The 14,496-nt window shown below is 36.2% G+C and overlaps 1 protein-coding gene across 3 annotated transcripts in view; it reads right to left on the bottom strand.

Annotated features, from left to right (window-relative positions):
- Positions 1-1,592: 1,592 nt before the first annotated feature.
- The window catches only part of Uaca (uveal autoantigen with coiled-coil domains and ankyrin repeats), a 72,164-nt gene continuing 59,260 nt past the window's right edge, over positions 1,593-14,496 (bottom strand). For all 3 annotated transcript variants that reach the window (XM_013141410.3, XM_013141411.3, XM_003477635.5), the window contains 6 exons: positions 12,248-12,284; positions 11,287-11,336; positions 6,876-9,614; positions 5,122-5,274; positions 4,445-4,510; positions 1,593-1,788 (listed from right to left, as the gene is read on the bottom strand). In XM_013141410.3, coding sequence (XP_012996864.1) covers positions 1,717-1,788; positions 4,445-4,510; positions 5,122-5,274; positions 6,876-9,614; positions 11,287-11,336; positions 12,248-12,284 — 3,117 coding nt within the window. In that variant the 3' untranslated portion in view covers positions 1,593-1,716. The remainder of the gene's footprint in view (positions 1,789-4,444; positions 4,511-5,121; positions 5,275-6,875; positions 9,615-11,286; positions 11,337-12,247; positions 12,285-14,496) is intronic.

Here is a 14,496-nt window from a genome sequence, read left to right as displayed (position 1 = left end):
CATGATTTTCTACTCCAAATTTTCCAAAAATAGGAACTGCCTACTTAACTTCCAAAAGTTTTATAAGGATGTTCAAAACAATATTCTACAGAAAGCATTTTATTAACAGTTGAAAACAAAATAAAATACATGTAAGGTTCCTTTCCCATATTATTAAGGAAAACACAACACTGAATATGAGTGTTCAGTTTAGAATTTGCTCCACTGTTGAGCTTCAGTAGGTGATCAAAAACAGTAAATATAATTTTAAAAATCAGATATTGCTTACGTGTCTCCCTAGAGAATTAAAAATGAGTCCAGTTTCACTATTGTTTCCAGGCTGAAAACATAGGATGATTTATTCTTTGGTGTGAGAAACTATTTTGATGTTTCTTTTCCCCTATTACACAAATAATGGATTTTTTTAAAATCTGATTCTAGATACTTAAAAATATTAAGGCACATTTTGCAATATAAGAAAATTAAGCTAAATGATCCAGTTGTTCAGTTATTTCCTAACAAATTAGTAGTTTTCAGTCTGAATGCTAAACAAAATATTAGTAAAAATAATAAAGATATAAACTTTCCTTAATGAGATCAAGTTAATATAGTTGATCACAGTACTTATTATAAACATGCTGAATTTTATTCTTTCCTTGCCATCTATACTCTTGAATTTACTGTATTATTGCACTTTTGTCAAAAACCTCAAGTTTTTTTTTTCTTCTTTGGTACCAGGGATTGAACTCAGGACCTCCTGCTTGCCAGGCAGGTATGTGCTATTCTGCTGAGCTACACCCTTGGCCCAAGATCTATTTTCTAAAATCAATTCTCTAATACTAATTTGCAGGGAAAACTGTATTTTATATTATTAATCTCATTAGTATAATTTTCCTATAAATAAGTATGGAACATTTGGAAGATATAAGTATAAGAGTACTTGATTTACAATAGTAGCAAATGTCATTGCTTAAAAAAAATCATTGCTAAAAAAGTTTTTGACACTTTAAAAAATCTAGCATATCATGCATGTATCATTGTTCTCTAAATACTGTGGCAAGAAAAGTTACCACAAAGTAAAAAAATGAAGATATTGTTGTAGAGATAATGAGGCAATCTCATTATCAGTTCCTGAAATATTCCATCCCTGCCTGTTTTTAACCTAAAGGTAATTCAGCACTGCAAAGCATTTATGAAAAGGAATTTACTTTAAAAGGCACAAAATTATTAGTGTAAGAAGAAAACACATTTATACCTCCAAAAGAAGTGAAAGACACTAAGTTCCCTTGGTAAGCATACAACTTGGCCAGCCAAGTTCTAACACATTCCTTGAAACTGCATTAGGCACATGGATCAACTGAGGATTGGAAAGGTCTTCTAATCCACTTAAACATGCCTATGAACTGAAATAAACCATTAAGTTATTTCATCCTGATCTCTCTTTGCATGGACCCATTCAGGTGGCATGTTTTATTAGGGACTCAAAGTTTTAAAAATACGTAGTCAATCCAAAACAAAGTGTTAGATAGTTTTCCTAGCTATAAAATTAACATATATAGAATAATATAAGAAAAACTCAGTAACATACTTATCTAATTGAAAAAAAAACCTACTGATAGAACAAAATGTATTTTATTTTAATTATTCTAGCAGAGTAAGGCCCAGAAGAGGCAGAGAGTTGCATACGGAATGCTCAGCACCAGCAGGATAAAGCAAGCGGGCCTGGTGGTACTGACATTAGCACACCAGCCCCTGCCGCATCTGTATGATCTGGAGTAAGGCTGCCTGGACGTCTTCATCCATGTGACCCTTGAGAGAAGGAACAAAGAGGAGAAACAGCTCATCGTCTTTACTTACACAAGAATTCAAAAGACAAAGGCCTCATTCTGGGACCTGACTGCTTATGATTCAAAACCCTCACATCAGGGTGATATTCTACAGGAAGTAACTGGAAAAGGGAGTACAGCCCTAGCATGAAAATAAAGGAAGCCAATTAGTAAGTGGTGCCACTAGAATACAAATGGACAAGCCCCTGTCCCTCTCTGTCTCTCTGTTGTTCCTTCCCTCCAATGATGGCTCTGATGATTGTGGGGCATAAATTGTAAATGAACAACGCAAATCAAATGAATTTTGTTTTGCTGTTGTTGCTGAGATTTCCCTTGTTTTTAATTAGAAAGTAATTGAGGAAAATATCCCCACATTCATACTTTCTATATAAACAGGATCATGTAATATGTATCACTTTGCAATCTGCTTTTTTATTTAGTTTCATAGTAATCCTTCCCTAGAGCTACATAATTATTTTAACTTTTGTATAATAGTCCATTATATAGACATATTACATTTCTTTGCCCATTCCCCAAATAATGTATGATATTTCCAACTTTTATGGACAGATAATCTACAGAAGAAATTGCTGGGTCAAAAGCAGTCTCAATTCTTAATTTCACAAAATGCTAAAAATGTCCTTGTACAGAAGTTATAACAATTTACAGTCCCATCCAACAAAGCATAAACATTTCCAACACACTCTAGCCTACACAATGGACTGCCATCATGTTCAGTATGTACCAGTCCCACGTTTAAAAATGGTACCTCTCATTCATTTGCACATCCCTCGTTACTGATGGGTTTTACTGCCTATTAGCCATTTATAGTTCAATGACTTCAAATGAAATACTTTAAATTTTTAAAAGTGGCAAAGGCTGGTTAAATGCAAGTCAGTGTGTGGGCCTGTAATAACCCTGCTCTCTTTTCTTCCTTTTTGCTGGAGCACTTGCATAGGTTTCAGCACTTTTCTATTAATATAAAAAGTTTTACTTCCAAAAATCTGTTTTTATAACAGCAGGACATTTAAATTTCAAACATTAGCCATAGTTGACTAAACTGAATTCTTAGTTAACTTCAGGATGCCAGAAGGCAAGCCTATTTCAGATGCCAATTGCTTTCATTATATTTCATTAGGACTGTGTAGAAAATAATTTCTAATTTCAGAAGTATGTACTGTATAAAGCAGAAAGGATTATTCCTTTGTCGTATCTTTCTGTGAGGGCAAGCTCTTCTTCTGCTGGCCAATACCACTGTTTCTCATTCTCTTGTAATACTATAGATTTTCTATTTTTTTCTACTATTTGCCTTCCTAAACTACCTATCCTGGTTTTTACCTACAGTTTTCTCTAATAACTATGATAAACTTTCAAATCCTAGCTTATCTTCTATCTACTCAAGACTATTATTTTTCAATAGCTCCCACTCCATTGTTTTTTCATAGAAAAAGACTACCTGGGAGCCTGAAGGAGGTGGTTCACCAGTTCAGAGCCAGCTTAGGCAAGTTAGTGAGATCTTACCTCAAAATTTAGAAAAAAGATGTTTAAGTCTAGGGATGTAGCTAAATAGAATATAGGAAAACGATGCCCTATGTTCAATCTTCAGCTCCTCCCCTGAAAACTGGTATCATTTATTTTATCTAGTTCCCTTTTAAAAATGTCTTTTTTGAAGTTTCCTCTTAACATTCGTCTTTTATTCTCTCTCTTTTTTTTAACAATAAGGCCTAGAACAATTCAAATCCAAATAATTCCTATTATTATCTCTTCCTTGTGACTCTAACATTCGTATCTTCCCAAAAAACCTGTTCTGAGAATTTTAGAGATGCTGCTCATATGACTATAGATGCTAAGAATATATAAATTAAACATTTTCTTAGTATGTTTTTTTAAAAAAAGCATTCTCACCCTTAAAGAAGGAAATTTATAATCTTATGTTTCACTAAGTTTAAGGTTAAACAGACATTACCAATTATCTCTTAATTAGACCAATTTTTCTCTAATTATTACAATTCTATGCATAGCCTGCTCGCACTCTTCAGACTTCTAGTGTTTTCTGTATTTCAAAGCAATGCTCCTCTGCTACCAAGATACACATGAAGTCCCTCCCCTCCCCCTGCAGCTGACAGCCCTGCTGGATGTCAAGGCGTCAGTGCTAGCCAGCAGCACCATGAACACATGCTGCCATCATGTTGCCAAACTGTCTAAAAAATGAGTGACAAGCAGATGGAGACAACACTAAATTTAAGATGTTGTGTTGCCACATAGCTTTGTAAATTTTTCTGGGAAATATGTAAGCCATGATTAAAAGAAACATAATTATTTTTAAATAAGCATATGAGATATAGCTACTTAATTTTATTTATTTACTTATTATTCTGCAGGCAGGGTGGGCAGTGGTTTGAGAAAGGGTCTTACTACGTGTGCAGGCTATCCTTGAACTCACTATGCAGCCCAGGCTGGCCTCAAACTCACAGTGATCCTCTTGCCTCAGCCTCTCAAGTGCCAGGATTCCAGGCATGTCCCACCACAGCAGGCTATAGGGGTACAGCTACTTTAAATATCAATTACACATAAATTTACTTTAAGATGGAAAAAAGTACAGTATTTTCTTCTAAACCAAAAAAGCAACAGTTCTTTACCTGTGCAGCACTAAGAAGGTGTGTCCGGTAAATTGCGATTACTTCTTGATGCTGTCTGTCAGCATCCTGGAAATGTGGAAAGACACACAGATCAGAATAAAAGCATTCACTTCTCCAAACACACGTCGCCTTGTGATAGTACTGACCTGAGGCCTGCCCCTACAACATGGGGGCATTATCATTATTAAAGAGCTCCTGCTACTCTTCTTATAACAAATCACCGGATCCTATCAGACACAGGATTCCACAAGAGGAAGCAGTATGCATTTTTCTAAGGAATATTCATGGTGAAAGCAATTATGCTTTGGATGACTACAAAAGCACCCTCTCTTATCTCTACCCTAAGCTTCCTACCATACTTCTGAGACTGAAGCATCTTTCCTCGTGTTAGTCTTTGTTTCTTTCAAGACAAAACAGACAGAATAAGTCAGATTTGGAGTGTGGTGAGGATAAAGTCTAGAGATAAAATAAGTAAAAATGCAGAATACAGAGCCTGGCATATAATTAGGCACTAAATAAACACAGTCATAACACCAGTAGAGAGAACTTTTCACAAAATTATTTACACTCTCAGACACGATTATAGATGCAAATCAACTGGTTTCCAAATAAGCTTTATGCACCCTCTAAGGTGCCCTGGCCCCTCTGAGCAAAGCCCTTGGGCATCTAGTACTCACAGCCAGCTGCTGTTGCAAGGCCTTCACTTGATGCTGCAGGGCATCCACCAGCTGGCTCTGCCTCTTGGTGGGGCTGCCACTAGTGTATGTGAGCTGGGACAGGCCATTGAGTGCCTGCTTTAGTCTTTCTACATCACTGAGCAGTTCCGTTATCTTTTGAAAGAAAAAAAAATCACAGGAGAAGCACATATTATTCATTTATTCATTTATAATGAACATACTTGCAAATAAATTATTTCTTATTCATTTAGTCATTTATAATGAACATACTTGCAAATAAATTATTTCTTATTTGAGACACAAATTTTATCATTATATATCAGACTATGGAGGTATGGATACTTCCAACTTCATATCAACAATAAACTCGTATCATGTCTTTAATTAAATTCCTTTCAGTAAATTTCTTACAAAAGCAATATCAAAGTAAGAATATATGCATCCTTTGATTTGGGCATGAACTTAAGTCTTATTCTTAGATAATGTGTATGGATCTTGTGAACATATATAAACTATCTTCCAGGTAAGGCTTGGAACACAGAGGGTGGGGGTGGTCTCTGTAACAGTGTGCATCTAGAATTAATTTACATGCCTTGTTTCTCTCAGAGATTGTATTATATTTAAGACTATTTTGTTATACTGAAAGAAAGAGAAAACCCAGGAAGGCTATTTAGAAAAAAGCACAGGCTTTGAAATCAGACAGATCTGGCTTGTATGAGACCAGCTAATTTTCTTTATTTTTCTGAGCCTTTTATTTCCTTATTGATGAAAGAGGGCAAGTCTTTCAGAGTTAAGAAAATCATATGCAATCATAAATACATGTCTGGCACATAGCACATGTTCAATAAATGGTGACATATACAAGTACATATTAATAATAAGCTGTTATAATTACATATTATATTCCTAAAGACAACGTGAGAGGATTCCAAACAAAGTAAGAAGACTGAAATTCTGGGTCTTATAGGAAGATGCATAGATGTTAGTATTTGTACCTCTCCACTGAGGAGGGCTTGGTCTGAATCTGTTTTTATCAACACTCTACTTCCAACACCCAGGATGTAGGAGGCATTTAATAATTATCTTTTGAATAAACAATATTGCAGTGTCATCACCTTAGTATAAACTGTGTGATGACCAGTTTCAAAAAGTGTTGAGTACTTATTCTGTGAATTGTACCAAAAGAATGGAAGACAGACTGCTTAGTTCAGTGCTACAGTTAAGTGTCAAGTTCAAGTCTGGACACTCCCCAGTATTCTTGGCTTTTTTGCAGCATAGAAACATGGGCTTTTTTCCTCCTGTCTCTCCCATTCTTCAGATGTCAATAGCCCACTGGACTTTGACTACTTATTTATGAGGCAAGTGAATCTTAAGTCTCCTCATCTTTCAATGAGCAGCTGTATCAGTTGAAAGAACAGATAGGGAAAATGCTTTTGATTTTTGTGTTTTTTCTTTCTTTTTTTTTTTTTCTTTTTTTTCTTTTGTCTTTTTCTTTTTTATCGGTACTGGGGATCGAACTCACAACTGCCTGCTTCCAAGGCAGGCACTTATGCCGCTGAGCTGAACCTCCCCCTGATTTTTGTGTTTTTTCAATTCAGATTTTTGCACACCAGAGGTCAAACTGGAAAGGTGGCACTTTAGTGATACTTTTATAGACCTTTGTGTTGGATGCTATGGAAGAGTCCTATGTTCCTACTCTGGCAGTCCTGCCATGGACTTCCAAGGCATAGCCATGCACATGACTTTGTACCTACCTTATTATCTTTTGCTTCAATTTGTTCAGCAGATTCTTGTATCCTTCTGTGTAACTCTGTGATTGTTGTTAAGGACTTATCACATCGTTCTTTCTGATCCTTGATTTCTTGCTCGATGCTGAAATGCAGTAACTCCTTCTCATCTTTTGTAGATAAGTTCTTCTTTTTGGCTTGCAAGACCTCTTCACATACTTCATCATACTTTCTGTTCAGGTTGGCCAATTTTTCATTTAAGTTGGAAATCTGGGCCTCTAAATCCTTTTTCGTTGCTTTATATTTAGATAAATCAACTACCTCTCGAGTCTCTAATTTTTTTAGTGCTTGTTTAGTATTCTCAACTTCGGTCTGAAGTTTGGAGACTTCATGGGTTTTGTTCTGACTTTCTTCTTCCTTTTCTCTCAAGCTAGCTTTCATGACACCAACCTCCTTCTCAAATGCTTCCTTAACCTGCAGATGTTCTGCCAGGGGCACTGAAGAGTTCTTTTGATTCTCCAACAGCTGTTGCAGCTTGGTCACTGTTTGCTGCTCTTTCTCAAAGCACCTCTGCTTATTCTTCAGTTCTTCCTTCAAGTTGTCAATTGTGCCATTAAGAGATTTTTTCATGGCCTCCACCTGTTCCAATGGGACATGCTGTTTCTGCAAAAGACTTTGTGCTGCAAGGATCTCAGAGGCCTGTCTGGCCTTTTCCTCTGCCAGCTTCTCTTTCTCGGCCTTTATGTCGATGTATTTCTGTGACAGATCTTTGAACTGTTTGTTGAGCTCTTCTGTTTTTCTGCTCAGCACTCTTTCCACTTCACGGGCGTTCTCCATCAGGACATTCTTATCCTTTAACTCTTTCTGCAGGTTAATGACCTCCCTCTGTAACTTATCACTCTCTTGCTTGCTTTTCTTGGCTTCTTCTTCTCTGACACTGCACTTCTGTGTCTGCTCTGATAGCTTTTCTTTTAGTTCTTTCTCGGTTGCTTTGAATTTCTGCTCACTCTCTTCAAAGCTGATAATGGGAGCATATTTTAGTTTGATGCACTCATGGATTGTGTCAAGTTCCTTCTTCTGGGCTTCAATTTCAGCATGCAGTGACACGATCTCCTCCTGGTCCCGGCGATGGTCGGCCAGGACTGCAGCCTTCGCCTCCTGTACCTCCTTCAGGCTCTGCCTCACAGCGCTCATCCTCCCCTCGTGCTCTCTCAGGCTGATGTACTCAGCTTTGACTTGATTCTGAGTGGCTTCCAGGTTTCTTTTTAATATTTTGTTCTCACTTTTTACTTTTGTAAGTTCTTGGTTTACATCTTCAAATCTTTTCTTTGCATCAGACAATTCTCTGTTAGTCTTATCTAATGTGTTGCTCAGCGCAGTTCTCATCTCTTCGTGGGTTTTAGCTGGCACATACTGGCTACTCAGAGTCTTTTTCAAATTGGTGTTTTCAGATGTGAGTGCATGAATTGCCTCTTGATCTTCACCACATTTTTTATTAAGTTCAGATAGCTGTTTTTTAAGTTCCGCAATATTGAATTTCAAGGCCATTATCTCTTTTTCATGTTTCTCAGGAGGAATAAACACAGTTTCCAGGCGGTTAATGTTCTTATTCAACCTGTCATTTTCCATCAATAGTTTCTCCACTTCAAATTTCTTTTCTGTATATTTCTGTGTTGCTTCTGAAAGCTTTTTATTCAAATCATCAATATTAACATCATGGGCCTTTTTCATTTCTTCACTGACTTTCAAAGGAACATAATGACTTTTCATCTCCACGGTTAGGTTATGCACTTGCTGGTTGAGGAGCTTGTTATCCAGAAGAACCTTCTCAGTCTCCTTTTGGAGAGTCTGGTTTTTCAGCATTAACTCAGAGACCTTCTTCCCAAGTTCTCCTGACTTTTGCTCTAGCCTGTTCTTGAGCTGCTCGTGCTCCTCTGGACTGACTTGCTGAGCAAGCTTGCCCCTGACGTTCTCGAGTTCCCTCTTTAACTGCCGAATTTCACTCAGTGATCGCTCATATTCTCTTTCCACCTCTACAAGCTTTTTTGCTTTCTCATTCACCTCATTTGATAGTAAGCTCTTCATGTTCTCAAATTTTTCTGTTGGGATGGAGAGGGCCACCTTGGATAACAATTCTTTTAACTGCCCTTCCATCTCTCGGACCTTCCTTCCTTCCTTCTCCCGCTCCATTTCACACATACTAAATTCCTTCTGCAAACGTTTATTTTCCTCCACCAGCCTGCTTTCATCCCTCTTAAACTCTTCTACTAACATCTCATTTTGCTTGATTTGATTTCGTAATTTCCCCACTTCTGCTGAGGCGCCTTCATATTTTGCTTTCATGTCTTTCAACTGGTCCTTCAGTTCTTCCATGACTCTGTGGTTCCCTGAGGCTGCTTCACTGGTCAAGTGCTCCTTAAGGGCCAGAAAATGGGTCTGCATTTGCTTCACTTTGCCTTCTGATTCATACATCCTCTTCTGCACATCTTTCAAGGCATCTTCTAACTGTTTTATCTGCTCATCGGAGTCCTCCTTGACCCTTTCGCATTCTAAGGCTAACGCTTTGCACTCCGCCACCTTGTGAGCCAGTTCATTTTGGAGCTTGAGCCGGTCCTGTTTCGCGGAATCACAGAAAGTTCGCATTGCTTCTAGTTCTTTCTTTAAAATCTCGTTTTCAGAGTGCGAGATTTGATTGGGTAGTGACACCTCCAGAGGTCTTAACATAGACCTACTTTGCATGTGGGCTGGCATTCCAGGGGACGTGCACTGAAAAGGGAAAAAATGATGTCAACATAAAAGCCTGAAGGAGACCCTCACTATTTGCCAAATTTATATAAAGTTTCTTCCTCACCAGAAGTCAAAGGGTTTCTAGTGTCGGCCAGTGAGAAAAAAAATAAACATAGCCGGATTTTTGTGGCAAGCAAAGCATTTTTAGGTGTAAGTTGCTTAACATTTTGAGACTTGTTCACTTAAGTCTATCTCTGGCAGAACAAAGAAGCAAAGTAGCTGTGGCAACTGACTGATTTCCCTTTCTGTCCTCTTGATAACTTCTATCCATAACACAAGAACATCAACCTCGTCAAAACATATTTACCATTTCTATGTTTCATAGCATATAATGTGTTTAGAATATCAAATTCTAACCCTTGCATAAAAATAAGTACTGCAATTTAAAATACACAAATAATTTCATAAAATTACACATTACTAAAGTTCTAATACAGTGTATGACTTCTGAATACCTTCAACTATTGACTCCAATATAATGTAGTTTAAATATTAAAAATACTACCTAAATAAACCCCAGCCAGTATAATAGTTATTAAGAGAACATAGTTAGCTCTGAAAAAGAAGTTTTCTTCTCTCAGGATAGAATTAGACCTATAATCTTAGTACAAATCTAGATTAATACAGTATCTTGTTCCCTCTATTAAACGCCAACCAAAAAAAAAAAAAAGCCCAGAATTATAATTAAACTTTTGAGTGAAACAGTTCAAGTATCAGAACACACAAATTTAGCTTTTTATTGCCCCATTGAACTTACTACAATAATGGCTCTTTAAAAGTACAAATTCATTGCTAAAAGCACTATATCCTGAGGATAATCTTTGATTTTAATGAGCAACCATTATAGTTATTTGGTTCAATACAGCCAGCCTTCTTCTGAATTGAGAGAAGAAACATGACAACATGGAATAATTTCCTAGCCTTGGTTTCCTTCTAAATTGTTCTTCAATTTATCAATTATTTTCAGTTTAAGGCTACTACAACTTGCCAAGAAATTACACACACAGCTTCATAATTTCCACGTTTTTTTTATGATCAAATATTTATCTAATCTTTGATACTGGTTAGTTGAAAACCATTCTCTCTCTCCATCTTACAGAGATCTTACACACTATCTAGGCCTCCTGAATTTGCCTGCTAAGGTCAGTATATAAGAAAGCCTTTAGACCCCAAATATATAACAGTTCTAACAGGCTACAGAAGGCACTAGAAATGCAAGCCTTGTATCTACTGAAAAATAAAAGTAGGGGACAGATAAATAGGTAAGAAATCAGATAACACCTCTTAGAAACTTTATTTTGATGTGAATTCCTAAAACATAGAATATACATGTAATTGCAAGGAAAAATACATGTGTATGCCCAAGTTAAGGACCTTTGAATTATTCATACCCATCTTCCCTTCCATACAGGCAAAGAGTCAAAGCTGCAGTCACTGTGAAGAACAGAGGCTTTCTACCAAAGCCACTGCCCTCACAGAAACATCAGCTTTTAGTAAACTCCAGCAAACAAGGTAAACTTTGGAAATGAAAATTTTACTCAGTGGATCCATATGCAGAAGATCCATTGTATATTTATACAATATTGTCTTCGCTCTTCATAAAGGCACAAATATTTTCTTTAAATATTTTTTAAAATTAAAAAACTATTACCTGTGATTCCATCATATACATTTGACCTTGTTTGAGCACATCTTCTTTTCCTAAAGAAGTCCAAATAAATGACATCTTAAGTTAAATATTCACATCCACATAGGGTAACCATTAAGCTGGTTACTATTTCCTTTTCTTAATAATCCAATTAAAAGGAGGTATAACATAAAATTATTCTTGAGATAAATGTGAATCTAAAATAGCCACATTTTTTCCTGTTTCTGTTAATATAAGGGAAATCTCTATGACCTAGTGAACAACAGATACTAAACTGGTTAAGTAAGTTACATGGTTATTATAAAATATATAATCATAAAAGCACCTGCCTAGCAAGTGTGAGGTTGTGAGTTTGATCCCTGTTAGTGCAAAAAAAAAAAAACTGTATATATATACATATCTATATATATAGATATATATATAATCAAAATAAAAACATTTCTTTGAAATTTATAGAATGCTGCTGCACTTAGCTAGAATATAGTTTAATACTCAATTAAGAAGCAAAAAAAAGACTTTTATAGAAAAATTTTATAAAATTAGAGAATAAAAGTAAACAGCAATTAAATATGGTTCTAAATAATAAACAGTTGTTTATGGAACTTGTAAAATTCTTTCCAGCATTGGGATTAATTTCTCAAAATCAGAAACTAATTGTTTCTTTCTATAATTCTATAAAAAACAAATCCTAACTATCATGAGATGAATGTATACTAATCAACAAGGCAAAAAACTCATATAAGTTAGTTTTAAATTATAGGGGGCTACAAAAAACTAGGGCCACAGTGACTCATAGGCTTTATGCCAGGGTCCGCAGTATTCATGTGAACTTCTCTCTAGCTCCATCTGTTGAGGTACACACTAAGTAGCAGCAGTAGGATACATATGGCCAGAAAAGTAAACAGGCATTCTTTCTTGCTTGAACTGGGTGACCCATCATGATAATCCATGCTTTCATACTTACGGTTACTGAAGTGACTTCCTGATCCTAAATGATCACTCTGAAACCAGAAGCATACATTAAAATATTTTAGGTGAAGGTTGCTTCATTTTGTAAAATGCTGTATCTACCTCACCTCTGAACAGTCCAGTCATTAAAACCACATTTTCGACATTCCTTGTTTCTATGGGTATTATTCTACTTGATTCCAGAAAAAAGACATTGCATTAGCAGTAATCAGAGAGATCATGGTGAATAAACTACTTCACTAAGCATTTTAATAAAAGCAGCCAAGTGTTTCAAAGTAACCCTTTATTACACAAAAGAAACAAAGTGAGCCTTGAAGGAACTGAAATTGCCTTCAGTGCCTAGTGTTTGCTGCTGCTGATTCATTCTACTGTGCTACTGTTGGGAGCAGGAACCCTTCTCACTGACCGCAAGTATAAGCACAATCCCATCTTTCAGAATTTATACAACCATGATTATTTCTGAAGGCGAAAAGAGGCAGAGTGCAGGAAATGAAACTAAGACAAAAACCTATTACTACTAAAATAGTAATAAATCTGTCAGTGCATTGATTAGTAAAAAGAGAGTAACAGAGACAATCTGGATGTTGATAACAAAAATACATATGCACTGTTCTTCCTCCCAAGTAAGAATAATACAAAGACTCTAATATATACGGGTATGTGGGTATAGTTCATGTCTGTGGGTGTAATACTAATTGCTACATATCATACCCTGTCAGGTGACTGGGATAAAGAAATCTAGTGTTTCATGGCTAGATTAATGCCACCTCCATTAAATCTCAGCACCCCAAGTATACAGAAAAATATCCATAAGCTAGATAAGCTCTTGGCTCTGTATAATATTTAATACAAGAATTTCTAGTAATTTATGATGTGGTCTTATATATGTATGTGTGTTGGGGGGATCACTGAGCACACAAAAAGTATAACTCTGTTTTATTATCATTCCTGCATTTCTCAGATGAAAAGGAATGAATGAATTCTACATAAAATTAGCCTCTTTCTAAAGCAGCTGTATTTCCCTCTATTTTTCCTAAAACATAAGGGAAATATTCACATGTTAAGGATTTCATATAATTCAGTATTACTGCTGACAGTTGATGAAGGTTTTGTTGTTGCTATTATGGTTTTGTGCATGTGTGTGGTCCTTGGGATTGAATGGAGGAGGACCTTACTACTAAACTACATCCCTAAGCATGTGACATAATATTATAGTGAGTATTCGAGTCATCTGTAGCTTTCACAAATGCTGATTCACATAAAAAGTGGGTCCTATAATTTCTTTTTGAAAGTAATACATCATTCTGAGTATGAAAATTCATCAAAATCAGTATGTACTAACTGAAGAACATGTCTCCATTACATCGAACAAGGAACATCATAAGACACAATGTACAATATGATCCCATCTATTGAATGAGCATGTAATACACAAGGGACAAAGATAATATTGGTCACGTGCTAATAGTACTATTTACAGGTGTGTTTGTTTTTGTTTTTTCTGAGACAGGGTCTTGAACCAGGCTGCTCTTGAACTTACTATGTAGCCCAGGCTGGCCATGAATTCATGATAATCTTCCTGTCTTGGTCTCCCAAATGCTGGGATTACAATGTGCCATCACAACCACCAAATGTCTTTATTTTCTGCTTTTAGTTTATTTGTATCTAATTTTTAGAAAATAAATATATACCAGTTTTATGATGTTACTTTTGTGTTATTATGACCTTATTGAAAGTTATAAACTTGACAAATTTTGAGTTTATCAAAAGCTACAGAAAAACACTATCTTCCTAGGATATACAGAGAGATTCTACTTCTGAGAATATATGAATAGTACCCAAATTACAGGTGTCTGGCTGATAAATACCTCACAGGCCCTGTTTATACACTTGTATTTTATCATCTAAGCTATTCCAAGTATAAAACCAGGTGAGAACACAAAACACCAAGGAGCCAGATACCTGGGCTCCAGTTCCAGTTCTGGACTTTGGTCTGTGATCCCTTCCCTGGGTGAACCTCTCTCTTCCTCAGGCTGCTCGCACATAAAGTGCAGACACAATAACACACATCACACGGGGCTGCTGTATTTACTGATGTGGGTACAGTGCACAGAGTAGTTCTCGACACAGAGTCCACACCATGACAATGTTGAGTATGACCACATTTCAAAAGGAGCCTCTGAATGTGAAAAGACAGAAACATCTGTAGTGACAGCATCCTTTAGTTGATAAAATTATTTCTGA

Source organism: Cavia porcellus, unplaced genomic scaffold (genome assembly GCF_034190915.1).
Source record: "Cavia porcellus strain 051 isolate PalLab524CR breed Dunkin Hartley unplaced genomic scaffold, mCavPor4.1 scaffold_4, whole genome shotgun sequence".
Taxonomy (NCBI): Eukaryota; Metazoa; Chordata; class Mammalia; order Rodentia; family Caviidae; genus Cavia; species Cavia porcellus.
This window is presented reverse-complemented; position numbering and strand designations above follow the sequence as displayed.